This window comes from Tympanuchus pallidicinctus, unplaced genomic scaffold, assembly GCF_026119805.1.
Source record: "Tympanuchus pallidicinctus isolate F22 unplaced genomic scaffold, pur_lepc_1.0 scaffold7, whole genome shotgun sequence".
Taxonomy (NCBI): Eukaryota; Metazoa; Chordata; class Aves; order Galliformes; family Phasianidae; genus Tympanuchus; species Tympanuchus pallidicinctus.
The window spans coordinates 24,465,560-24,493,231 of record NW_026294791.1 but is presented as its reverse complement, the minus strand read 5'-3'; the positions used below and the strand labels follow the sequence as shown (position 1 = coordinate 24,493,231).

At 49.0% G+C, this 27,672-nt stretch overlaps 1 protein-coding gene across 19 annotated transcripts; it reads left to right on the top strand.

Moving 5' to 3' along the window:
* The first annotated feature begins 908 nt into the window (after nucleotides 1-908).
* On the top strand, nucleotides 909-27,672 carry ZNF648 (zinc finger protein 648). Of its 19 annotated transcripts, none has more exons than XM_052666337.1 (12): nucleotides 909-1,072; nucleotides 2,482-2,557; nucleotides 2,688-2,866; nucleotides 3,943-4,101; nucleotides 6,078-6,239; nucleotides 8,323-8,412; nucleotides 8,777-11,289; nucleotides 12,672-12,785; nucleotides 13,724-14,373; nucleotides 17,329-18,023; nucleotides 20,933-21,074; nucleotides 22,881-27,672. In XM_052666337.1, the coding sequence occupies exon 12, from the start codon at nucleotides 25,498-25,500 to the stop codon at nucleotides 26,449-26,451; it is 954 nt and encodes a 317-aa protein (XP_052522297.1). In that variant the 5' UTR covers nucleotides 909-1,072; nucleotides 2,482-2,557; nucleotides 2,688-2,866; nucleotides 3,943-4,101; nucleotides 6,078-6,239; nucleotides 8,323-8,412; nucleotides 8,777-11,289; nucleotides 12,672-12,785; nucleotides 13,724-14,373; nucleotides 17,329-18,023; nucleotides 20,933-21,074; nucleotides 22,881-25,497; the 3' UTR covers nucleotides 26,452-27,672. The 19 variants fall into 19 exon arrangements, 8 of the variants coding, with proteins under 8 accessions (XP_052522297.1, XP_052522296.1, XP_052522293.1 ...); XR_008202282.1 differs by having other exon boundaries at nucleotides 918-1,072; nucleotides 6,078-7,304; nucleotides 10,097-11,289; nucleotides 22,881-25,943; XR_008202280.1 differs by having other exon boundaries at nucleotides 918-1,072; nucleotides 6,078-7,304; nucleotides 22,881-25,943.

Here is a 27,672-nt window from a genome sequence, read left to right as displayed (position 1 = left end):
CTGCGTGTCATTCACTCTGAAGGGATGCATGCAGAGCTGGTCTCTCTGGCCTTGCAGGAGTGATAAGGAGCACTGTCAGTGAGCCTGGAGGGGTTGTACAGGGCTCGTCTCTGTCAGATGCATGGCAGTGAGACGGGTCTGGGCGCAAGGGTGGTCGCTGTGTCAGTCATGCTGCGGACTGGAGCAGAGGCTGGTCTCTGGCTGTTGCACCTGACAGGTGTGTGTGATGGGCACCTGTCTAAAGGGCTCAGTGATGCTCAGAGAGGAACAAGGCTGGTCCCTGCCTGTGTCAGTCACACTGGGGGTGTGATGGGGGTGGTCTCTGTCTGTGTCAGTCACACTGGGGGTGTGATGGGGGTGGTCTCTGTCTGTGTCAGTCACACTGGGGGTGTGATGGGGGTGGTCTCTGTCTGTGTCAGTCATACTGGGGGTGTGATGGGGGTGGTCTCTGTCTGTGTCAGTCACACTGAAGGGTGTGATGGGGGTGGTCCATGCCTGGATCAATCACACTGAGGGGCGGTCCCTCCAGTGTCCGTCACGTTGGGGCTGTATTAGCGGCTCTGGGGGAGTAACACAGATCGATCTCAGGATTTCAGTCACGCTTTGGAGATGACGGGCTGGTCTGTGACTGTGCCATTCACACTGGGGTTGGGACAGAGGCTGGTCCCTGTCAGTGCTCGTCCCATGAGGGTGTCACGGGGCGGTCTGTGGTTGTGTCGGTAACGCAGGAGGAGTGAGGGGGCTGTTTTTGGCAGTATCAGTCACTCTGGAGGTGTGACAGCGCTGTGTCAGTCACAGTGGTAAGAGGAGCGACCGGCCCCCACCCCTTTGCGTAGCGATTGGTGGCTATAGCTGCCAGTCAAGCGATCTGCGCCCGGCGATTGGTCCGTCAGAAAAAGGGCGGGACATCGGCGCTCACACAGCGACGGCGGGCCGTTGCCCACTCGCCGCCGATGGTCCCGGCACAACATGGCGGCCGCCGGCCGGGCCGGACATTGAGTGCCGCTACCCTCGCTCCGCCCGCGGGGCCGAGGCCACCGGGGACAGCGCCCGGCCCGGCCGTCCGCGCACGGTGAGGGGATGCTGAGGGCGGAGGGGTGTGCGGGCCGAGCAGAGGGCGGGGAGAGCGCTCCGGCTGTGCTTGGCCATGCTGGCCGGGGGAGAGGGCGGGCAGCGGGGAACAAAGGGCTGCGGGCTGCCTGGGAGCTGGGCTCGGGTGGAGCAGCTGAGGGCAGGGATGCTCCTGCAGGTCTCTTTTAAAGCAAAATATGTATGTATATTAAAAATAGACCGACAAACCCACCAAAGTTGCAGAGTGCGTACTTTCCTGGGGCACGGCTCGAAGCGTCCTGCGTGTGGTTTATGGGACTGCGCAGAGAAAAGCCTTCGTGCTCAGTGTAGGTCTGAGTCTGTTATCAAAGGCGTTCCTGAGTCGCCCTAATAATCCGACAGTTACATCCCTGGAGGTGCCCCAGGCCGTGGGTTGGCCCTGGGCAGCCTGAGCTGGTCCCCAGCCCGTGGGGGGATCGTTAAGGTCCTTCCAACCTAAGCCGTTCTATGGTCTGATAACAGTACCTCACACTGGCTGTGCTTAGGGTTTGTTTTCTCCGTGTGCTCTTCTCATCTGGATGTCTTGTTTGTGAGATGCCATCTGAGTGGGACCCAAAGACCTGGAAGATCCTAAAGAGAGGGCTTTGTGGAAAAGCATCTTGTAATAGCAGGCTTTAGGTAGTGGAGCGGTGCCTGGGATTTGAGAGAGGACAGCATCACCTCATGAGCCTTCTTTGAACTGTGCTGCAGAACTTTGTACTGCCCTCTGTCCCTTTCTGTGGTTGGAGCATGTTGCATGTGTTATAATCAGCTTTGGTAGGAGATCTGCCTCCTTCCCCTTGATTAGGGCTTATTTATTTGGGCTGGAATAATATCAAGGCTGATGGAAAATGCTTGGAATGTAGAATTTAATGAAATCGTGTGCTCATAAATAGCACATATGAAGTAGGAGGCAAGCTGTGTTTTAAAATACCTCATTATTAGGAGTAAAATATAAAAATAAGAACTTGGTAGAGCCAAGCATATTAGTCTGAAGACCAGTATGCATGTGATAAGACCTCTGAATTTCATTTTTCATGTTGCTCTTTTTGCTTTAGATTTAAAGGGAAACATTAGCAGATAGGCCTGTTCTTAATTACTGAAAACAAGAGGCTAGTATGAGGATTGTGCTCATAAGTTGTTTGAGCATATTGATATTTCTGTGGGTGTAAGTGTTGAGGTGTGTACGTGCTGGTTGTGTTACCTGACGCAGAAGTCCTCTTCTGTCTTATCTCAGACTAACAGCAGGAAAAAGAGTCTACTTTATAGTGTTGTTCTGGGTCTTCAGCCTAACCTATTCGTTATGAATAGTAGTAATACCTAGGTCGTAACGCTTCAAAAGTATTTTTAATTAAATTAGCATCTTAATGGAATTCTTGTTTCTTTTCTAAGGAAGCTGATGTGAAAGAAACCAACTATGAAGGATCTGAGGAGAATTCGTACTGCCTGTTTCCACAATTACTAACAAGTAAGTGCTATGTGATACCATAAGTTGGAGATGGACTTGGTTTCTATTAATGACAGTTCTCAAACAGGTGAGGAATACTTGAATAATTCCAAACAAATATCGGAGATTATGGACTGCTATCTGCTCCTAGGTGCTTTCCTGCTGCACCTTCAGATTGAGAAGAAATTCTCATAGAACTGATGGAGTTGACCTTGGAAACCTACAACTGGAAGCGTGATTCAACCACTGCTGGGGTTTTTGTCACCTTCCGACCTGCGTTGTGAATATGAACATTTAGAGTGCTGTTACTCTGAAGAACCTCAAGGAGGGGTAAGCGAGGGTGGTCATTCTTCTTAATCAAAGCATTCTACTTCTTTGTAATAGGGCCTGGAAGGTAGAGATGCTTTGACTTACAGAACCAATAGGTGTGATGTCTGTTTGCAGGATGCAAGTCGTTTGCAGAAACACAAGCAAACTCACCTTGTGGAAAACCCACGTTGATGTCTTGCCTGAGTCAAAGAGTTCTTTCATGTGGCGAATCTGTGAATTAATTCTAGTGACAGGCCATGCAGCCATCCAGAGTGTTACATGGGTTTCATTTACACGGCTGATACCTGGGAGGCACTTGTGAAATGTGCATAAGGTAGAGTGTTAAAGATTTTAGGCTAGGAATCCATAGTCTCAAGCACACAGTACAGTGAGAACAACGTTTATCAGCAGTGCTTAGATGACCATAAACCTAAAAAAAAGTGTAAGCCATACATCTGTCCAACGTGTGGCAAAGGTTTTTGTAAGCCTAATAACCTGTTTTCCAAACACAAGGTGATCCACTGACTAGAGAAACCTCATGAATGTCATTTGGGAAGTCCTTTGTCCAGTTGAAATGAGCGCTGATGAGCAGAGAGGAGGGTTGTGTGCTTGTGTTGGAGATGGGGAGGAGGTGTGGGAGTTTGTGTTCCTGGCCTAGGTAGAAGAAAGCTTTTGCTGCCCAACTACTGCATTACAGTAAGAAATGTTTAAGACTTCAAATTCAGAAAAAACGAGTGCCTTCCTAGTTGCAGGAGTTGGAATGGCAGCAGTTTCTCTGCAAGGTTCTCCATGTTATGCAGCATGTGAGTTTGTCATAGATTGAAGAACCATTATTAAGGGGAAGTTGCCTATTTTTTTTTATTTTTTTTTTTAAGTGCCTAGCCTAAAGAAATAAAACTGTCACTTGCGTGTACAAAAGTAGATGACTTTTTTGTGAGGGAAGTGGTTAGATTTCTTCTCCTTGCTTCTGTATCCTAGAAGAATAGTTTCTGGTTTCATGAGATTTTTCTAGATGGCAAAACTTACTAGCATGCAAATATGGCATGTAATGTACATTCTTGGTTGTTTTTGAGTTCTGTATCTGTTGTTAATTGTAGATACCCATTTTGGAAACCTGTGAGCTCAGTTAAGAAAATACACCGAGATGGCTGATCAGAGTGCAGAATAACATTGAAAGCAGCAGTGATCTCTGCAAGATTACCTGGTGATGCTGGAGAGTGATTATGACTGCAGGGAGCATGGTGCTGGTCAGTACAGTAAGTAGGGGATGAATGCATAATAGCTAGGGGAGAGGGGTCAGGAACTGCTGCTGGCTGTGGAAGAGAAGCTTTTGGGAGGTTTGTGGCAGGGCTTCATGGGGTCTGGAGTTTGGACTCCTCGTGTTGGATAGTACAGTAATGATGCTGATCGTAAGAATGGGCCAGTGGGAGTAAAATGTGCTGACATGGAATACAGACAGGAGGGAGGGCTGCAGAGCCTCCAAAAAATTAAAGCATGATGATAGGCAAGTGGTGAAAGTTCTTGCTTCACATTGGTGGCTTGTAAATGGGCTGTAAGGGATGGAGGAAAGGAGCCTGGAAATGCCTGCAGACTGCTATCCTCCTGTGGTTTTTAAGAAGACAAATGGAATTTTACAATGTACCAAAGGGGTGCCATTACAGTGATGGAAATAGTGCTCTTTTAAATGCCCCACTCACTCCTGATTTCAGATTTGCTGCAGGTGTGCTGCTGGTGGTGCTCATGCCTTGCTGGAGGTGAGGAGTAAGTCCTGTTTTCATGCAGACATTACTGAGCTAGTAAGAACAGTTGATGCTGATGGGTGACTTGAGCCATTCTGTTCCAGGCAGTGATTAAAGATCAATTCAGACTTGTTTTCTGTGTTTGCAGCAGAAGAAAGCAGAGTTTGTGTTTCAAATGAAACCGGCCTTTCAGAGATGTGAATGGGGCCTTTCATTTAAAGCGTGTAGCTATACTGCCTTTATAACTACTTAAACATAAACCAAATAGATGAGCATTATATTTACATGTATGCGCATAAATAATTCTGTATTTACATGCTTACATGCATTTGAGTGGATATACATGTGCTTATATTCAGAGAAGTCTTACCCAGACAAAAGCAGCCATGAGGAGCTGAAGAAACAGGGGGAGTAAAGGGAATATGAAAAATGAATGTTAAGGAGAAAGTAGGGGTATGAGGAGCACACAAGAGATGGGGGAAAATGTGCTTTCTGAGGTTAGATTAGCAATTCAGTGTGTTTTTAAACAAGGTGATTGAAAGCTCCCTGTGGAGCTGCTGTCAGCAGAGGCCGCTGGGACAAACCTAGAAATCCTTTGCAAATCCACACCTTGGTATGGCATAAATGAAAGCAGCTTCCTCAGAAGAAAATCTGTGACTCAAACAAGTGTTTCAGTCCAGTTACCATTGCTCGTGTTTTCTACCAGCAAGGGCTGTTTACCCAGAGAATTTGAAGCTGCTGCAGATTGCAGTTCTGGAGGATTCTTGTGGTGCTCTGAAGGCCAGGAAGATGATTAGGAAGCTTTCTGGACAGCTCTGTTAGGCCTTTCTCTCTGTGCTGCTGCTTCATATACTGTCTTTTCTGCATGATACCAGCTGATAGTATCCCAGACATCCTCAGGATGATTGTGAGAATGCTGTGATAGGATGGTAGACCAAAAGTGTTCCAGAACTTCCCAAACCCACCTTTCGCACAGGTGTGTTCCTTCCATAGGCCTTCAGTACTTCCTTCTATTGCTGCCAAGTTTGGCAGTTTGACACCATCCCTTGATCTTGTTGCATTTCTTAACTACTTACTGAAAGGCAGTACCTTGTAACTGGTTCTGATTTAGCAAGGTAAAAATGATTGTGAGTCTTTGGATGAAGATTTGTGGGGAGATACATGCAGGATGTTGTCTAAAGTGTTTGTTTGCACCTTTTAGCTCTGAAGGTTTCTTGTCTTTAAGTGAGTTTAAAGTGTATGTTATGGAACAGTTTACAGTTAGGAGGCTGAATTATGACAGAAGATTTAACCTTTTTCAACATAGTTTGTGTGTATTCTAAATGTTGAATATATAATCTGCATCTACGACGTAGATGATTTTTTTTTCTCCTTCTGCATAAATAATGGCCTGTCCCTTTATTTTAATAATAATTAAAACAACTTCACTGTGTTAATTTTATCTTCTGTAAATATCAGAAAATCACTGATGAAATATGTGTTTTATTTTGTAGGAAGGGCTTGTAAAGTGAGCTGAGGATGAGATGGGTTTACCACAAAAGTCTTGGCGCTCTCGGTATCTGCATCATCAGTGAGCTGCAGATAAACACAGCACACACATCAGAGGATGGATGCGGAGGTGGACTGGGACTCTGAAAATAGCACTTGTGATACAGGTGAGGAGCTGTCAAATGATTCCAGAAAGAGCACTAAGGAGGTGGGCTACAAGTCTTGCCTCCAGGAGGAGGTGGGCATGAATTACTCACAGACGCTCAGTCCTTGTCGCAACTCTGCAGGACCATCAGATAAACAGGAACTTTCTACAGAGTTGCAGCGTGAAGACAAAGAAATCTATCAGACCTATTACCAGAAACAAGGTGAGAGTACAGCTGGGATATTTGTCCCCTCCAGTACCAACTTGGACCTGCAGCGCGAAGATAAAACCTCGCAGCGTGGTTCCTCTGAGCACTCCAAGAGATCACGGAGAAGAGCACGTGGTGATAATGAAAATGCCCTTCTTGGTGGTGTGTTTGATTCAGAGCCTGCATCTGGGAAGGCTTTGTCCTATCGGTGCAAGAAATGTGGTGCCTCTTTCCAGGGGCCGAGTGAGCTGCAGCAGCATAAGAGGACTCACCTCGTGGAAAACTCGTACCGCTGTCCTGTCTGTGCCAAAGAGTTCTTCCGTGCGGCAAACTTACGCATGCACAAGCTCATTCATAACAGTGACAGGCCACACAAGTGTCCAGAGTGTGACAAGGGTTTCATTCGCACGGCTGATGTCTGGAGGCACCTCCGCAATGTGCACAAGATAGAGCGCTCCATGGTGATCTTAGGCAACGGCATGGCTAGGAACCCGTGGTCGATAGTGCACCGTAACCAGCACACTGTTGAGTACACCGATCAGCCTTGTGCAGACAGCCACAAGGCTGAGGAAGAAGACTGTAAGCCTTACGCCTGCCCAACGTGTGGCAAAGGTTTCGATAAGCCAAACCTGCTTTCCAAACACAAAGTGATCCACCGGCAGGAGAAGCCCTATAAGTGTCAGGAATGTGGCATGGCGTTTGTCCAGCTGCTCAGGCTGAAAAGACACCAGCAGACTCACTCTGGGGTGCGTCCCTTCTATTGTGAGGAGTGTGGAGGGACGTTCACAAGGCTGGCCTCGCTCCAGCGCCACCAGCGCATCCACACCGGAGAGAAGCCCTACTCTTGTGATTACTGTGGGCATTCCTTCACCGAGTCAGGTACCCTACGGAGGCACGAGCGCACGCACAAGTTGGACAAATCTTAACTCTTTGTGATTGCAGGCTCTCAGGTTCTTACCTGAAGAAGCTTGAGAAAAGCACTCCACTGCATGCACTACAGCCAGTCCAGATTCACATCCCAGCAGCGGGAAGCACAGGAACTTGTGCTGGTAGAGCTTGCACTTTGCTGGCTTTAAACTGCCTTTGTGTGAATAATTTACTGAATTACCACTGAGTAATGAAATGTGAGACTTGTGAAGACTGAAATAGCTCACATGTGTTAGCATTGTGTCACTAGTGTGAATGGGAGGTGCATCTGCTTGAGCTTTTTGCAGGGATGCATGGGCTGTGGGAATTTTCTCTGCAGTCCTGGTCACTGGACAAATTGGCTCTGCCCTCTGGAGTGTGATGACTGGTTGGCAGTGGCTTTGGAGATCTGTTGTTGCAGGTCTTTAAGTCAGAACAGTCCATAGTCATCCATGTATCTGTTCTTACATTCTGCTGACGTTTTCGTTCCATTATGTATTTTTATTTGGAAGAGAAGTATCATGTTTGTTATTTAAAAACAAAACAAAAAACAACCCACCCACAAAACAATTCCTTAATAAACGCAACAGTTGTCAGCTGTATTGCATAAATGTTTCTATTTAAAGGAGCACCAGTTCCTTACACATCATTATGTTATTTGTTAATGGACTGTTAGTAAGAGCTTTGTTTTTGCTGTGATGGTGCACATTCCTGAGGTGAGGCATTTAAATACATTCATGTTTATGATGGAACCGTGCACTCAAAATCTGTCCAACTGAGTACTGCGGTAGCAAATGTTGGAGGATACAAAATGCAGAGGGCAGGAGAAACACCCAGCTTAAGCCACCTTTGCTGCTTGTTGCACGGGAGCCTCCTTCATTTAAACCTTTTGGGAATTAAGGAAGCTTCTCCAAACTAAACCAAGTTTTTCGCTCTGTGACATGTCTGTGTGCTACTCAGAGTGGCTGCTAGGCTCTTCACTTTCATCTAGGTGCAGATGGTCAGTGAAGAAAAGTATCTACTGTGACTGCAGGTTCAGGTAAATGTTGCCAAATTCTACGGGAGTGTGACTTTGGAAGAGGTATGTATTGCCACTGTTATGGTAATGGGGTTTTAACTTTGAAGCATAATCATGATGCTTACAATAGCCTCTTGTTAACTACTGTGGTAGAAGCATCCAGTTTGCCCTTAAGTGCCAGCTCAGATTTCCTTTCTGTCAGAAAGCTTTGCTTCCTTTCCCTGCCAGCTGCTGTGATTTCACTAGTTTCTGTCTAATGCATTCTGCCTTTTCAGCAGGAGGCTGTGCAGCAGAGTGAAAGTAAAACTTCAGGGTAATGTGCCTTTGCATTTACTACCAGACTATTTAATGTAAAGTAGTGGTTGTGCCATTCGCCTGCATCTTTTGCAGGTAAAAATAGCTTGTATTCTCCTGTGTTTCTGTGCAGATGTGAAGTCCCAAGACTCTGTGTGTAAGAGCTTGGGCTGAATGTGATGCTGTTCCTGGGGTGACGGCTGCTCAGCAGGCGTGCTGCACTCATGCTTGGTACAGCGTTTGATGTGAGGTCCTTGGCTCAGATCAAGCTGAACTACTGTCCTCAGCAGCACTTCAGCTTGACTGCAGAAAAGAGACTAATTCTCTCAGTCTCACTAGTGGATTGCTTTGATTTGATTCATCAAAGGAGTTTCTGGATCAGGGATCAGATCTGCATTCCTGTTCTTAGGAATGTGTTGTGCTGTCTCTGAAATGATGTAATGCAGATCCCTGTGCCAAGGCCCTCCATACCATGTACATTTACTAAAGCGGTGAATGAGACTTCTCCAAGCTACCCCTGCAGGGAGTGCCAGTACTGAAAGGCTTTTCAGAGACAGGCCTCATCTGAGGGCTGCTTCATCTCTGTAAGGAAAGATCTTCAAATGGAAAGAGTTCTGGCTAGAAGGAAACGGTGGGTAAATAACCTGCTGAGAGAGGTGCTGTTGTGTAGGGACTGCGTTGTAGTCTGAAGTGACCCAGAGAGCGGGAGGACAGCAAGGAGCAAAGCCATCCCGGGAGCTGTCACACATTAAGTATACACCCTCCTCTAAACCCATATTGAGTTGTCAGCCACAGTCTCCCCTTTTTCAGCATCTTGCTTTCCCTTGGTATGCTGTGCTCTTGCTGTAGGGGGGTTTGGTACCTAATTAAACTGCACCAGTATGCACAGCTTTATGCTGTTTGACTGTTCTGCTTAGGCAGTTGTGGTAATTAGGAACATCCAGTTATTCTGCTCGTTGGGGTTAGCAGCCGGTGCAATTTGTACCTGTAAAAGCATAATGGTGAAAGTGTTTTGAACAAAGGCCCGTTTAATGGGGAAAGTAAATGGCTGGTGAAATGGAAACTGCTAGGCTTAACTGAAAGCTTATTAAAAAGATACTTGCCTGGAAGGTTGACTTGGATATCGAGTGCTCGGATGTGTGAAGGGAGTAATTAAAATGTGTGATGATTTCTGGGAAAAACCTGTGGAACCCTCTGCAAAGAAACTTCCACAAACTCCTGCACAAGCTGCAGGAAATCCATTGCAACTTAATTTAGCCCGGAGATCATCATTTCTTCCAAGCTTTAATACAAGGGTTTGGAAGTCATCTGACCCTCTCTCAGTGTGAATTGCAGGCTCTTCTCATCACCTGATGGTGTTGGTGAGCAGTGGAATATAGAAATACAGAGTGGAGCATGACACGCTGGAAATAGAAAGGAGAACTGTGTTTTTATTGTGATTCTTCCCAGGCAGGTCTGCTTCTGTTCAAGCTGCCAGCACAGATGCAAGACCTGAGGTCCTTCTCACTTCTGGATGCATGCAGATGCACACCTGTTGTATGCTGTGTGTCTGTACAAATGCTTGCTCAACACCACTGCAGTGCATGTGAGTTAAAAGCACAAGAGACTTTCTTTTAAACTGCTCATGGCATACATGAGTAGGTCTGTAGACAGAGTATTTATTCCCAGTGTATTCACTTGAGATACAACAACAGTTTTAAAATAGCTTGGGGATTGAGGAGTCTGTGTAAACACAAATAATATCCTCAATTTTAAGTACGTCATTTTCTTCTCAGTTCTGCAAGCGTTACACGGCATCCACTTTGTAATGGTTGCACAGTAATTACTGCAAGAGTGAAAAATAAAGCTAGGCTTCCCCCTGCCTGGCCAGTCCTTAGCAGCTATGATAATATGACGATACAAGCACATTTGTATGTTGTTTACAGATATATTTAAGTGTCTGCAATGTTGTAGCACAGCCAGGTGGGACCACAGCTAACCTCTGCAGCAGGTTTTCTTACCACTCCAAAGAAGAGCAAAAAATCTGGGATGTGGCCTCAGAAGGTGTGTGATGCTGGCAGCAATGTTGTTGAGGCCCAACCTGCTAAGTCAAGTGGAAGCAAACTGGAAACAAGGGCATCTCTCACTTTGGGTATGCCTCCACAGACTGATGTCTGAGGGGCTTTCTTGCCCCTGTTGAGACAGAAGACGACCAGCTCTGAGCAAGGAAAAGCCTGGCCTGATTTGTTTTGCTCACACTCATAGAAGGAGAAACAAATTTGGGGTGCATTGTGCGCTTGCCTGTCTTTTCACCTGACTGCCTTTTAAGTACACAGGTTACTATAATTGCATTTTTGCTTCTCTCACCACGAAACACCATTGAGGAAGAGTTTATAGTGACTTCTCTGTCATATGTTGTAAAGATTTGCTGGATGAGTGGGTACAGATGTATAAAACATGACCACAACCCCCAGCAGTGATTTGAGCATTTGCTTTCCTTATTCTTCCAGACTGTTGCCAGATCCTTCCCAGAAGCACTTGTATGCAGGGGGTTGGACAGGCTGAAGCAGAGTCATGCAGACACTGCAGAAGTATCTTCATCTTGCTTATGTGTAGGGCAAGGAGATGCTCATTCTAAAACCACAGTGAATACTTTACTTCCAGAAGGTCAGTGTTAAACCCTGGGTATAGTCAGTCTTGAAGTGCATGAGACTAAAATCCTGGGATGTTCTGGCTTGAAAAACATCAAGAATTTTCTTACGCTGTTGTATGTGGCCAGCTGAGCTCTGTGGAGGAGCAAGTATGGATGCTCCAAAGCTGGTTTCCAACCAGAGGTTCTCTTTCTGTGCCCAAGATACCCAGGTGCAGCTGACTTGGGAAGTAAGTGATGCTGGATGGTGAGAGACAGCATGGGATGGGCTGCAGTTCCATTGTGGATCTGCTCCCAGGTTGCTGGATAGATCTTGCAGGCAGGTGCTGCAAACCTGAAAATGGAGCTCTGAAGCCCTTTGTGGGCAGGGGACCTAGCTGGCAAAAAGCTGCTTTTGCCACTAGTGAGACTGGGTAAACCAGATATTGACCAGTATGTCTCTTTGCTACTCTGTGGAAAACCCTTGGGTTCCAGCTTTTGAGGAGACAGCAATAACTAATAATTAATTATCAAAACAGAAGGAATAAATAAATTAAAAGAAGAAGCACCAAAATTGCTTCTTGCCCTTTTGTTCTTCTCAGCAAGCTGGTGAGAACAGGATGTTCCCAGCAGTAACTTTTAATTATTTCACCATTGCACATCTCTTTTATGCTGCAAGTTAGAAATGTCAGTTTAATTTTCTTTTAATTGCCTCAGCTACCAGGTACTTGAGAAAAGCCATTTTCTCCAACCCTCTGCTCCCTGTTCTTGGCCTGAGAGAGGAACTTATTGATGTGAAAACACTCAGTGCTTTGGGAAGGGGCTGTCCCAGGAGGAGAGTGAAGAGTGCAAATATTTTGCTTGTAATTACTGGACCTGGTGTGCTGTAGGTGAGAGAGCTGTTCAAAGCACTGCTCAGTGGCAGCAGAGAGAGAGGAGGTTTCAATGTGGTTTTCCACACCTATTCCAGTGTGGGATTTAAACCTAGTAGACAGGGTTCTCCCCAGTCCATGCAAAGCACATGGTGACAAGAGCCACTATCGTTAATTCCAGAGGCCCTGATGCTCTGCCGGGTTTCAGGTCCAGTGGTTGTTTCTCATCTTGACTCACGTGTTGCAATGCCAGGTGAGCAGCAGAAGCCTCTCCAGGATGGCTCAGCAAAGAAAAAAAGCTTAGTATTATTGCAGAATCATGCAGTATAAAAAGCCCCAATCTTAATAAAGGTCACCTGGCTGCCCAGAGCATTTCCAGAGAAATAAAAATAGCAGGAGGATGAGAAAGCAGCAAGGACGTGTGGGAGCTGTGACAGCACTGGTGGGAAAGTTGCCCCACAGGCTCAGCAGGAAAGTGCCCAGCATGCCACCAGCAGAACGAATCAGGACTGATGCTTTGCTTATATTTTCACTCATTCTCTTTGCAGCTTTGCCAGCAGCTCCGCAGGCTCTGCCCTGCGCCATGTGAAGCAGCTCTGGGAGCTCGTGCTGGAGGAAAGCTCCTACGCTGCTGCAAGGCAGGAGATGTGGGAGGAGGGCAGGTGAGCACCACTTCTCAGTGTGGAGCAACACTGCTTTTCCCTTTTTCATCTCTATGGACAGCGGTTGGCCCTCTCCGTGCACATCAGAAAGTCCCATGTAGGGCTGGATTGGAGCCCATCTCCTTTGCCATCTCCAGGCTGTAGTTGGTGCCATCGAGGCAGGGGACTGCAGAACGTGTCCCCTGGCAGTGCTGTCACCCAGCTGGGAGCTGGGTCCTGCCAGCACTGGGAAGGGTGTCAGGCTGGGGAGAGCTCTAGGCATTGTAAAAGGTAATTTTTATGAGGATTCCTTCCCTTTAGTGCCTTTGAAATAAGGGATAAACTTGTAGTTAAGGAAAAATGCAGCAACCTGCCCTCCCTGCTCGGATCTGTGAACAACATGCTGTGGAGTGATTTCTAACTGCAGCAGAGATCTATGCTGAAGATGCAGCCAAGGGAAAAAAAAGCCTTGTAATATGCCATTTACATTATAAACAACAAAAAACAACCTCAAAGACCTGCATCCTGGGCAAGAAAACAGTGATTTAAGAAGATGCCACAAAATCTCAGAGCTGTATCTTACAGTTTACAACCTTGAAGCAAAACCATCTGACATAATGTATAGAATACCAGCCAGGTATCTCTGTGCATGGCTGTTGTTCTGCTGGTGCGACAATGCTGGGTTGTTTGGGTTTTTTTTGGTTTTTTTTTTGCTTCTATGCCTCTTCCTTTTTCTTGACCAATTGCAGCTGTCCTGAGATCAATCCCAGTCCCAGTTGTGGACTGGGTTGCTCTTGCCAGATTGTGGTTTGTGGGGTGGTGAAGGCGATGCATGGCCTCGCAGCATTTTTCTGTTCTCTCCCCACGGGAACCTAACTCAGTTGTGTGCAAGGGTGAAGCTGAAATCTGTTTTGCATGGCTCTCCTGCAACGCTCACTTAAAATATGCTTCCCTTGCAGGTATTGCTGGCTGCAAACTACAGTATTTTCTGAAATTAACACAAAAAGAATCACATCCAGAACCGGCACATCAGATGCTTCCCCCCTTCTCCCCACCCATATTCATCAGTTCAGGAGGCTGTGATGCCAAGTGGCAACTCCATATGGGTAAATACGAATTTGAATGGCTGTCAGGGGAGGATCAGCACCTAGCGATGCCTTCAGGGTGCAGCAGCCTGATGTATTACAGACAGCCAACGAGACTGACTTTGCCTGTCAGTGTGACGAAGAGGCACTGCTCTGCTGTAAGGCAGGGAATAGGGCAAGCAGCCAGGACACAGAGCCCCAGGGAGCTTCGAAGGGAAGTGAATGTGGGCTGAAATCCTCATCCCTGCAGCACGTGGATAAGACATTTGGTTCTTTGTGATGGCTGCTCTTTTTGTGGTCCCTGAATGACCCCGAATGGTGGGATTCTTCCTTTCCTGCTGTGCACCTTCCCCTCTTGCATCATCAGGCTGGTACTCATTCTCCCCACCATTCTCCAGCAATTAATGCTAGATGTAACATCACCATGCTGTTTCCTTCAGAAATAGTCTACCAGGATGGGAAAGAAGCCATCTAGATCCATGCAGAAGCCTGTCACCCTGACTTTCAGCCTGACTTTGGGGACAGTCTCTGCCACCAGGAAAGCAGCTGGGAATAAGAACCCACATCCCTCTGGTGTCTGGCTGTAGGGACCTCATCAATCTATTCCCATGTGACCTTCTGTGGCATTGTCACTCCTGAGTTTTGGGGGTACCATCAGCCTCAGGCTGTGCTTGTGGATGCCAGCTATCAGTATAATATGCTTATAATTATGTGTACAGCCACTTAGAAAAGTGCAGCTTAAAAGCATTTAACAAGCAGGGCTGGAAACCCAATTCCTTCTCTAAAGGTTAAACTTATGAACTGCAGATAATTATCGCTGTTCTCCTCCCTTTGGTAACATCTTTTATCTTAAGCTGTAGAAACAATGTGTAAGTGCTTGAAAGGTTAAAATACGTCAGTGTCTCATGGTATGGCTCCTAGTTAAAAAAAAAAAAATAGCATCGTTGTGTTTCCAGATGATTAAATCCAGGCAGGGATTTGGAGGTGGCTGGTGGCACTCGGAGGGTGAATCACTGGGATTGCCACGGGCTTGCCCTAAGGCAGTTCAGGGCATCGATTTGGCTCAAAATCAGCATGGAGGGGATTGGATGGGACAGAGTCTGATGCGGGATGGAGACAGTCCCCTGCGGGGCTGCGTGGCGGGGTGTCCTGGCCGGCAGCGGGCAGCAGGTGGCATCGTCGCCTAGCGAGTGCTGCTGGTAATGCTGGGGACAGGGTCAATGTCACCCCCTCGGTAGGCGGCACAGAGCCTCAGGCAGTGCTGGATGCTGGCCTGTAGGGATGTTCCGTGGCTCTGGCTCCTTCGTGCAGGCAGCACGGTGAGTGTGGGGGTGAGCAGGAGTACCCTGTTTCTGCCAGCATCTCACCTGCCATGCCCCAAAAATCCATCCTGTCAAGTGGATAGGGACAGCTGGGGAAACTGAAACAGGGAATGTGCCTGGGAATGGGAACCATGAAGCTGCTGTCCCCACCTCATGTCCCCCAGAGGGGCCACAGGGCACCATGGGCTGTACCCCAGGACTTTGTGCTGCTGTGTGCCCTATCTGATGGGATGTGAGCCAATGCTGGAGCCGCTTTTCCTCCTTCTCTCCAAGCTGCTCTACTGCATCTTTTATCAGGCAGGGCTGCTGAGCTCAGGGAAACAGGAGCTGCTTGTGGTTGGGGCAGGCTCCTGAGGAGTTCTGCTGACTCCTTAGGATAACAACAACATCGGCAGTGTGGGAGATTTTGGGTGCCAGTGCCGTTGGCTGCTATATCTCACCATGGGCATTGTGATGAAGAAGCCAGGTAGTGTTAGAAAATTATTTTTGGGTTGCTGGCTGCTGTGCTGCTGGTCCCCTTGGCCTCCCCATTGGCTGACTGCAGCATGTTTGGGGTCAAGGTATTCCTGAGGAGATGGACACTGAGTCACGTTTACCTGGGTTGTCCTCTGCTCCCTGATCAAAGGCTTCAAATTGGCACAAGTCCATGCTGGTGCTGAAACCCAAAGGTGTTTCTTCCAGCTGTGCACTCCTGATTCAGCGTTTCAGTTGCCAGCACTTTACAGCACAGTGAGATAACTACAAGACACAGTGGGGCACTCCTCTTGGCCAGGTGTCTCCTGATCAGCACAACACAGAGATAGTGGCTGTGCACTCTCAGCACGCTGGGGATAGAAGTAGGGTCAGCAAAAGGATGTGTGGGTCATGGAGGTGGGAAGGGGTCCAGCCCCAAATGCTGTGCTTTGCACCCAGGGGGAACGTCCCAGCAGGGAAGGCTTTGCAGCAGGAATGTCTGAGAAGTTGGAAAGGGGTCTCTCTCAAGGGGGAAATTTGGGTGGAGGAGGAAAAATTTCTCCTCAGAAAGAGTGGTGAGGCATTGGCACAGGCTGCCCAGAGTGGTGGAGGAGTCACCATCTCTGGAGGTGTTACAGAACCGTGGAGATGTGACACTGAGGGATGTGGTCACTGGAATGGTGGGGGCCTGCTGAAAGATCTAGAGATAAAAGCATGGCAAAGAAACACCTGGACAGTGCTCTCAGACATACAGTCTGAATTTTGGGTGGTCCCTTGTGAAGCCAGGAGCTGGACTTCAGGCTGGCAGAGCCCTTCCCTTGTAGCACAGGTAGGGAATGTGCAGGCTGTGCAGCCAGGAAGAGGCCAGTGTCAGCTCACAGCAGGTGATGACTATCTCCTGGACGTTGCCTGTGCCACGTAACCCTGCTGGGGGACGGAGTGCTGCTAATGCTATAAATCCCCATTGGTCTCTGGTGTCAATAGGCCTTATCTCTGAAAGAGAGAGTCTCGTTAGCAGGGAATGAACTTTGACGCCTGTGGTGTGCTGTTTGAAACCTGCCTTGAGGTTCTTTGTACCTGAATGAAATGGGAGGGTTTGTGAGGAAAACAGAGCAGGCAGTGCTCTGGGAGCAAGATGAGCACCCACCAACCTCCAGAGGCTGCATCCAAGCCTGAAAAGTGTTGTGCAGAACCTGTTTGTGCCTTTAGTTAACTAATATCTGTCTCTGTGCTCCTAGCGGGCCCTCTGCAGCAAGAACAGCTGCTGGCTGGTGGCCTGGGAAGGGCGAGGCGTCTATTTTGCACCCCATCTGCTTGTGAGGAATACTGGCCTGCAACCAGGCCTCCCTTTGCAGCTGCTTCCCTGCGCTGTTTCAGGAAAAACAGCCCATTTCTGCCATGCTCTGTGCTCCTTCCTGTGGTGTGGGCTGCTAAGGGACCACGGTGGTGTCCCTCCAGGTGTGACATGTCCACTAGGGCTTCCCCTGCCAGCCCGCTCCCCAGGAGCTGTGGTTAGCAGCAGTGTGCCAGCAGGCTCACTTGGCAGCCTGTCCTGAGGTTTACAAAGCTGCATGTTGCTTTGTCCCGCGTCTTCATCGGAGGCTGCAGCAGCAGAGGGCACTCTGTGTCCACGTGGCATCCCTGTGGGCTAGGATGTGGCCTCTCCAGGGTCATTGAGGGATGGAGCAGCTCCCTGACCTCTAGCCCTCTTCCCACAGCAAGACCCAGACTGAGGCGGCAGAAAGATTGGTCCTGATGGAGGAAACAAGGAGGCACTCGGCACAACGAGCAGCAAAAATAGATCAAACAGCAGGAAATCCGCTCTCTGACAGCGCAGGAGAGCCACGCAGTGGAAAGCACTGGTCCAGCAGGAGGTCGTCCAAGACAAACATGGAACTGCTCTGCGGGGCAGCCCAGCTGGCGGGCAGGATGGGCAGGCATTCTGCCTCACTGCCATCCCTGCAGACGGTCAGGGAGGAGATATCCCAGCTCATGATAGGGAGAAGGATCCCTTCTCACTACCGCCTGAAGTGATCTGCTGGATTCTTTCATCAGAATGAGTTTATCAGCCTGAGTAGCATCAGTGCAGAAGCGTAGAATGGCTCAAGTTGGAGGGGACCTTAAAGATCACTGAGCTCCAACCCCCAATGGTTCTGTGCGTCCTCCTCAGGGAAGCTGGCTCCAAACACAACCTGGCTTTGTTCTGCTCCAGTGGAATGTTTGTATGGATGCAAACTTAGACCTAAATGTCCTGCAGGGACATGTTGCTCATAGAAGCAACTGCTCGCCAAAACGAACAGGGAGTTGAATGGTGCCTCTTGCATTGCTGTGGCACTGCCAGCGTTGTTGTGCAGTGGCTTTTCCAAAGTGGAGATCAAAGAAGTAGAGATTGAAGACTTGTGAGTGCTCTTGATGGCATGTTCTACTGGCTTCCATAGGGCAGGAAGGGACAGAGATTGAAATGAGGGGTGTTTTCTTTGTTGGATGAAACTTGGACTTGCCCAAGTGCTCTTGTCCTTGGACAGTGATTTGGCAGTAAATGTGTAACTGTCCCGTCACCCCTACTTGTCTGCCTTGTTTCTGCAGGCTGGGACAGGAGGTTACAGCTAAAATGTAATTAACTCCAACAGAGGCTGCAGGCTTTGCATCTTCAGGCTGTACCTGGGGCATGAGCCAGCCCCAGGCAAGCTGATGCCTAAAGAAGCTGTGGATTGCCCATCCCTGGGGATGCCCAAGGCCACAAATGGGCCCTGGACAGCCTGATCTGGTGGGGGGCAGCCAGCCCATGGCAGGGGATGGGACTGGATGGGCTTTGAAGTCCCTTCCAAACCAACCATTCTGTGATTCTGTGGCTCTATGATTTATAACTGGTGAAGGTGACAGCTCCCTGGGCGTTCACTTGCTTGGAAACCTTTATCAAGAGAGTGAAGGTGATTGTCCGGGCTTGTTGATGTCCTCAGGAGATAGCCTGCAGGGAGGCTTTCTGACAGCCTGCAATCTCAGCTATATTGCCCTTTGACAGCAGCAGAGATAAAGATACATGAACATCCTGCTCAGGAAGCTCCCTCCTCCTCTCGTGTCGTTCCTTGAGTCTGATAAATGCAGGTGAGACCTCTGCTCACCGCAGGCAGCCTGCTGTTTTGCTTCCAGCAAACAGTTGTGCTTTGTCTTGGTGGCAGTTTGAGTTTGGATTATTTAGTGTCCATTTGTCCCCTGCCTTGGGACAGTCCCTTGTGGTGGTTAGGAATCTTCTGACTTTTAGCACAAGCGCATCTGTGGCCGGCTTCTTGCTCATTTATTCTTGAGCCAGAGGACAGTGCTGGCATAAACAGCTCTTCTCCCTGCCTGCACTCCTCGATGTTGATTCGAAATAGTCTTTCTTTGGCCTTGGGTTTCAGAGGGATGCGTTTCAAAACCAGAAATAAATGGGCTTGAAATATTTCCCATAATTTTTTTTTTTTGCGAAATCTTGACCCTCTGATAGTAAGATTAGAAGAAAGATAACAAAATCAGCATTCAGGCTAGGACAACTGTTGTTAAGTAGACAACCCACTGAAGTCAGTGCTTCTTGTTTACAATTGAACTCATGAATTTTTAGATATTAATGTATGAGGGATTGAGTAAACAACCATTGTGCCTCTAAGGAATGAGTCCCAGGCTGTCCTGAGCTGGAATACTTTGTACTTTCCTGATTGCCTTCCAAGAATTTCAAATTACTTTGTAACAGAAAAACAAGTCTGCTTCACCAGACGCGTGCGAGGTTCTCGGGACAGCCTTAATTCATCTGCACTGGGATGTGGCTGGTTTTGGGGCACGGCTGTGCATCTGGGTGTGGGATGTTGAGTATGGAGGTGTTCTAGTGAGGTGAGGACAACACTTAGGTCAGCAGAGACATATGGAACCTACTAAAACTTTGCTGCAGCGTGAAGGTCAATCTGCAGCCCTGTTGGTCCCCATTCCCAGCTTGATGGGTGTGGGGACACACCGTACACTGGCCCATCAATGTGGCTAACGGGAGAGGTGAAGGAACTGCTGGCAATCACATCGCATGTGAGGGTGAGCAGAGGATCCTGCTTCCCTAACCCGTAGCCTTTTGGGAGCAGCTGGGATGCCCTTGGGTATGGGTGCACAGGAGCAGCCCCAAGGACCAGGTGTTGAAAGGATGTGTGGCCAGGGACGTTCCCTGTGGTGCAGACTATGTTATGAACCCACAGGCTTTCCAGGCTCGTTGAAGCATTTCTGAACACAGTGGCCCTGGCCACAGACTGTGGTACCTGTGCAAATTGCCCCTCATTTCTGGCCGTCCTACACTCAGTAAGTGCTCTTCAGGAGCAGCCACACCGTTGCTTTCAACCAAAAATAACACTTGGGACCAGAAGCAGGTATGCTTGAACATCCCTGCCCATCTGGGCTGCCCCAGTGTCGTGTAACTTATGTTTGTGCTTTCCTGTGCTGTGCACCAAGTGGGTGCTTTGGTGAAGCAGGCAGAATGGGGCCCTCGCTACCTGGGTTGTGCTTGGGTTTGGTTTCAAAGCCAGCAGCCTGGAGCTGTGGAAAGAGTCATGAATTCGGGTTACCAAACCATCTGCTGGCTGCATTTTAAAAAGCAATTAAAGCAAAACTGTTTCCAGGCCTTCTGTTTGCAAGATGTAGTTTAAAGAGAGCTAGCCAAGCCAGGATTTGCCTGATCCTGCCACAGCTCCAAGTGTGAGTTAATTTGATCTAATCCCTGTGCTGTGAGGTGAGGAGATCCCCACTGCAGAAGTGTGCAGGTAAGCAGGGCTGTTGGCACACAGGTTTCTATAATAATGAAATCCACGAGACTGGCATTTGGATTATTATTTTTATTGCTTCTAATCAGGAATTGTTACATAGGACTTAAAGAAATAAAAAATAGGATGCAAGAACCCTTATGCAATGTGGAGGATGATGAATGCTCCTTGAAGGTAATGGCATTGAGATGCCCTTGCAAAGATGCTCTTGTGTTTGGCTTTGGAGACTTGCAGGAGGCAACCATGGTACATGGACCATGCATCCAACAAGCAGGAGGGAATGCTCAATGCTCTTGTGGTCCCAAGCCCAAGGCCGTGCCTCCTGTGGGACGAAAGAAGAAAAAAGCCTCGAGAACAGCACCGAGCTGAGACAGCCACTTATGCAAGAGCTGGCAGTGGGGCTGCCTGCACCGAAAGGCAGCGGGTGCCAGCGGGGCTCTGCGTCCTCCTGTTTGCTCAGCAGCTTTCGTGTGGCGGGGGAGCAGGGCGAGGGCACGAGATTCCTGCACACTGAACTCCTCTGTTCCTCTCGGCAGGGTAAACAGGACAAAAAACAAAGCCCCACGCCAGCGCCCGCCTCCAAAGTAGCCTCCTGCCAGCCACCGTGGGGTGCGTGGAGGTGATGGGGCCACTTTGAGCCTCTCCAGGGTGATTTTTGGATGCTATTTTCCTGGGTAGGTGAGTGTTGTTCCTGGTGAGGAGTGAGCAGGACAAATGGGGCAAAGCACCCCAGCAAGTATGGATGGATGGGGATCAACAGCCCAGCCCTGCATCCTTGGTGAGCTGAGGATGGGTGTTCCTATGGTGAGCCCTGGCTGGGGGCTGTGCAGATGCTGATCAGACTGAGTGTTCCCTGTGAGGGTTGTAGGTGTCCCAGCAGTGCTGAGCCCTATCATAGGTACCATGAGGTACAGGGAGCGAGGAGAGGTGAGCACTGCTCTTCTCTGCAATGAGCTCTGTATCATTTTACTCAAAAAACTGTTCTTCTTTAGTTGCAGTTTCCCTCTGGAGCAATATCCAAGCTCTCTTGTCCCTGTCAGTGACAGAGGGTGATGGGGCTGACCTCAGCCCTTTCCCAACGTGGTATTAGCTAATCCAGCTCTCCAGGGACGCAGCTGTGGGGCTGGTCCCATGCCAGCCCCAGCTCATACCAGCTTTCCTGCATTTCCACAGAACTGCGACTGCAGCACTGCAGCCTTGCGCAGGGCAAGGTGAGAAGGCAGGAAGTTTGAAACACTAGAGAGTTTCCTTTCAAATGGGATTTGCAAAGAAGCCTGTATCTAGCTTGATGCAGCTTGGTTTGCTGTAGGGCTGCCACAAAGCTGCTGGGAAATGTTAAAGCAGCATGGTGGGAAGGTTGTTTTGATGCTGCACATCTGTCCTGTGTTGTCTGTCCTGGTTGTCCATGGAGCTGTATGAGTGCTGGGGTGCACACAGTGCTCTGGCTGCACTGGCTTGGAGTAGGGGAGGGATATGGGGGGCTGAGGAGTGGCACAGCCACAGTGCTGATCTCCTCTGTACCCATTGGGATCTCAGCAGGACTTGTCAAGTCTTGGGGCCGCTACCCAACCCTCTCAGCCTGGGGTTTGGTGAGAGCCAGCTTTCTTGTGAGATTCCCACCCTGGGCTTGATGGGTTGGAAATACTGCAAGAGCAGCCCTTTTTTTGTTATTTTTGTTTTTATTCTCCTGATGTTTGTCTCTTTCCATTTCCATCCCTGGCCAAGGCAAGCAATGCCAAGACATAAGAGGCAGGCACACCCAGCAGGGTTTGTGGGGGGGGAGAGCAAGTGCCCTTAACCCACAGGAAAAGGGAAACAGAAGGGAAAACCCATAGCTGGCACCAAGGAGGCTTAACCCATGGTCTGTTCTGTCCAGACATGGGGAGTGACACGGTGACCACCAGGATGCAAAGCCCCAGGGATGTGTCTTGGCACCATACGGGACAACACCAGGGGTCTCATGGCACAGACCTTCCCCCTCCCCCTTCTTCACCCCACTTTGAGCTGCAATATGGTCACAAGCTGCATTAGCAGGAAGGGATCAAGCACTCAAAAGCAGCGCGGGATCAAAGCTTTCTAAACACTCAGGGCATTTGGCTTGGGAGGTTTTGTTCCATCTATTTATAGCGGTGGGGCCAAGCGAGTTCAGAGTTGGAGACAAACTTTTCCGAAGCTGGGGGACGTTTGGAGCGGGAGAGGGAAAGGGAACTTGGCCAGGCCCATCTTCAACATGCATTGACTCCTTCCCTTAGGTATGTGTTGCTCTCCATGACACACTAACAACAAGCCCGCATAGCAGAGCCTGGCTGAGGCTGCAAAGATTGAAAGCAAAAATGTGAATTGGCTGGGAACGGGAACATGAAATAGAGAGTTTCCAAATAGCGAAGCCATAGTGTTTGAAAGTGAAAATTGTTTCCTTACCAAAGTGTTTTCACCCTTGGGTCAACATTCTTCAATTACAAGTATGCTCGTGTTGTTTTCCAGGTGAAAGCTGGCAAGGATTCCAGGGCAAAAAAAGGCTAAGTGCATCCTGAAGCTTATGCTATGCTCATAAATGGAAAGGAGGGATCTTCTCATCTACAAGAAGAAATTGTTGTGGTGTAACTGAAGAACATGTTGGTTTTCTGTGCTACTCCCTGTAGGCAAAATCAGATTTTAACAGCAAGCAAGCAAACCAAAGAGCTGACAGGTGAGATTGTGCAACATCCAAACTATCACCCTTACAGGGCACACAGGCAATAGCTGGGGTTTTCCTGCATCTACCAAGTGAGTGGTGCTAGCAGTGTTTAATATTGAGTAATCCTTCGGGGAGTGCTGCATGATCTGTGGTGGTTTTAGAGAGAGAATTCTGTGAGCTGAGAGATGGGAGCGACAGTAGTGATACAAAGCTCATTGATATAGAACACAAGGTCCTTGGGCCAGAGGAGCAATAGCATATGTTAAAGTAGGACTTTGATGTCTGGAGGTGGCAGAGAAAGTCACCACCTGAATGTTGTCATTCAAAAGGCAGGTGCACGTTTAGAATATCAGGGTTATTAAGGTTGGAAAGGGCCACTAAAATCAAGTCCAGCTGCCAACCCATCACCACCACGGCTTTCAGTGCCACGTCTATGTATTTCTTGGCGATTCTCATGGCAGTGTCTCTCCGTTGACATTAAAACCTCCAGGTCAGGACCACCAAGATGTCTGCTGGATCAGAGGGTGCAGATCTGACCATCTTATTCCAGAAAATGTCAGCTGGGGGTAAGCACATTGCAAATGAAGGTGAAGGAGGCATGAGGACTGGAGGTGATTGTCCCTCAGTTTTCCAGCTTGGCAGCGGCAGGCGCTGAGCTCAGTTTCCACCCCTGCCAAGCAGAAGAAAGTGTTCTTCTCCTTTTTGCCTCCTAATGATGATGACAGTACTCCTCTTGCACTGTGTGTGTCCTTAATGCTGAAAGACCCTTCTTGTGCTTGGTGCTAGTGTTCCCAGCCCTTGGCTTGGGCAGAGTATGCCAGCCAACTGGACAACCATTCGTTCCTCTGAGAGCCTGTCTGTTCTGCAATTAAGAGACAAAATGCCCACCACTGTGGCTGGAAAAAGGTTTTAATTAAAATCCTTTGGTGTTGGCCTTGACTGGACTATAGAGTGAACAGGAGGAGGGCAGAAGACCAAGGTCATGTCTTGGGTCACCTCAGCAGAGCATCCCTGAGCTGGGGCTGAGCACAAGGCAGGGCCTGGTTTTTAATTGCTTTTTTTTTTTTCTCTTTGCCCTTGGGTGACCTGTCCAAGGGATGGTCACAATCACATAGGATGCTGCCAACCCAAAGTTGGGACAGGTCCACAGGTCCTTTGTGTCTTAATGAGGAACCATGAATAGGAGTTCACATCACACACAAATGAAAACACCTCACCATTATCCCTAATGAGTGTCACTCTTAAAATGCTTTTGTTATGGGCTTTGCTGGGCTTGTAGAGGTGCCTGGGGCCCTGTCTCCTGACAGGGTGACTGCTGTCACCTTCCCCATCTCCCATGGCCAGCAGAAAGATGACCTAGTAGACCTGTAATATGTGTGGTTCCCCAACTGCTGTATCTACAGATGCTACAGTTTGCTACAGTTTGCTCTGCTGGGGAAAGCCAAGGAAATTCATGGAAGAATCACCAAATAAGCCCCAGGAAGCAGGGAGGGTCTCCGTGTCATCCTGCTTGCTTACGTGGTAGCCAGCTCTCTGGACCTTTTTCTGTTCCCTCTGCTCAGGACAAAATGATGGATTTTCTGGTTTGCATGCCAATGAGTAAGAAAGATTAATCATATTATCACTAAGGTTGGAAAGGACTACTAAGACCATCTAGTCCAACTCCAACCCATACCCACCATGCCCTCTAAGCTACGTCCCTTGTGCCATTGTGGCATGGGAAAGGGTTTTACTTTTCATTTGGTCTCCGGCCTAGAGAAATCAATGGTCTTTTACAAGTTTAAAAACAAAAATATATCCTTTTCTGCTGCTGTTTAAATGCTTCTCTCTTGCCTTAGGCTGTGATTTTGCGCTGTACAGTCTGAGCACCACGGGAGATCCTCAGCCCATGCTGGTGAAGGAGATGGCATCAAGGCAAACTGAGAGCTTGGTGGATGGATTTGGGATGGATTGCTACATGGCACAGCATGAGCCCATCCCTCAGAGCCAGGACCATTCCCCATGTGCGGGATGTGGCGTGCAGGAGAGCAGCAGAGGCATCCCATGTGGGCATCAAGGCAGATCCCTCCACAAGCCCTTTTTGGAGATGAAATCAACATTTTAGGACGGTGATGGGGGGACTTATTTTACTGTTCCCTTAGAAAAATGCCCTTTTGGATGCCAAAATACAGCAGACAAAGATGCTGGCCACAATTTCCCCCTCCCTTTCAAACCCCTTTCTGCACGGTGACATTTCCCATTTCCAAACCCTGCTCTCGATTTCTTATTCCTTCCTTTTCCCCTCCTATTTCCCCTCCCTCCCTCTGAGCCCCCTGGGACCGGGCCCCTGCCCAGGGAGCCCTGGCCGTGTGCCGATGGCAGCTCCTGGCACAATGAGCACATTCAGCCGGGCACCGCGCAGCGAGGAACAAACCAGGCAAGAGCATGGGACCCCCCCTGACCCCTCATTGCCTCCCCCAAATAGCAGTGCAAGAAACAAAGCGGCTGAGGCCGTGTCCCAGTGCGCCGGCGGAGGCGAACTGGAATCCAGCATCACAAAACCAGCCCTGTGCATGCTCCATTCACGACGCAGGCGCGCGGGTGTCCTGCTCCCCCCTCCCTGCCTCCATCCCCCCAAAATCTCCAAATCTGCCCGGTAACACCGAAGCAGGCTCCCTTTCCCAGGCTTCGGCCAATCTGCGCGCTGCCAAGGCGGCGGTGCAGGGAACGGCATGTTTTCCTTCTCCCTTTCTTCCTTCCGAGCCGCTTGTTTTTCTTCGGGGATGGAGGGGAGGTGCTGGGCTGAGCTCATGGGCTGCCCCCGCTTTAGCACACGTGTCCTTTCCCCATAAAAAAATGATAATAATAATAATAAAAAAGGTTCAAAGGAAGCCTTGTTTTTCACTGCAGGCAGATAAGAGATTTTTTGGGGGGTGGGATAAAGGAGGGAAGGAGAGCAAGGAAAGCAGGCTTTCATCCTCCCCACATCCAACCAGACCAGTATTCTTGCCCATTCCTCATTGCTTTTCTCCCCCTCCTGTCGGCTTTGCTGTTTTTCCTTCTCTCCAGCTCCTAGCTCACAGCAGCTGCTGTGCTTGCGGGAGGCTGGGCGGCTGTAAATCACTGCGGGATGGTTTATGGTGGCTGCCGGCTCTGCTCCAGCCCGCTGCCCTTCCAGACTGCCTGGGAACAGCCGGTGTTAGTGTGGGGAGAGAGGCTCCAGCCCATCCCCATGCTCCCACCACAGCCCACCCCTGTGTCTTTCCGCAGGTCCCTCAGACCCAGCTGTCGATTGCAGGGTGTCAAATAGTAATGAAACACTGTTGGGGCTTGCCTGTAGATGGGCTTGCCACAGAGAATTGTTGGTGGCCAAAGTGTGAAATGTACACGGAGCGCTGAGGTGTTGGGGTAGTGAGCATTAGATTACAATCTCAGAGCCTGTGTCTGCTATAAGGGCAGGGTGTTTGGCTCTGGGACCCTCTAGCCTCGTGGGATAACTTCTCCTTGCTGCCTGCTTCTATGCACAGCTTTATCTTGATGCAGCAATGTCTGATGGGTGCAGGATGCCAGCTTGCACACCACTATAGGAGCTCTGTATTCAGCTGCAGGGATGCATCCTGCCAAAGCCTGGGTTATCTGTTGGGTGAAGGAAACTGCAGGGAACAAATTGTTTGCTCAGGGCTGTGCCAAGCTTTGGGAGACGGCTGCAAGAGCTTGGTGAGGGCATGATGTCCCTGTGTGCGCTGCTGTGCTCCACCCAGGGAGAGGCTGCACCCAGGCTGCTTGCATAAACTGTTTGTGCAGGGTGAGGAGAGCCATGGCCCAGGGCATTGAACAGCTTGCTGTGCTGGGTCCTTAGTTCCTGAAGCTTTTTGCTCCTGTAATCTTCTTCTCTCTGTTTCTCATCCCCTTTCCTTGGGCCTACAGTCATATCAGGACATGTAGAAGCTACAGAGCACATGTGGTGTGTGGATAACCAGTACAGCCCATCACTTCCTAGCTCTGCACACCCGCAGCATGGATCCAGAAGGAGACACAGTCTTGAGATTGACTTGAACATTGGTGGAATAAAGATGCATGCAGCAAGGCCACTGCTCCAGTTGCCCACAGGTGCAGTTGCTGGGTACCACAGGGCTGACTGTGGTGTTAATAGGGAAAGCCTCAGCACTGGCTCACTCAGGCTTCGCTGGGAAATAATACAAAGGCATGGAGTACGGGGTATTCTATCGGATGGTGTAGAATCATAGAATCATTAAAGTGGGAAAGATAACTAAGATCACCTAGTTCAACCATCAGCTCTTCCCCACCGTGCCCACTTACCATGACCCTCAGTGCCAGATCTCCATGGTTCTTGAGCACCTCCAGTGACAATATAGGATATAGGCACAGTCTACAACTAACTGTAGGAAACATCAGGCAAACCAGCAGCTAAGACCTGAACTGCATACAGGATGTGGCTGCAGTGTGAGGAAATGTGTTGGTTTTGCTCAAGTCTAAAGTAAAGAAGAGATTGAGCTCAGCCCAGAGGACACCCAGAGCAACAGAAGTGACCTTCCCACTGCTTTTCAGACCTCAGAGGAGATTTCCCTGGCAGAATGACTCGGTTTTCTTTTGCAGCAA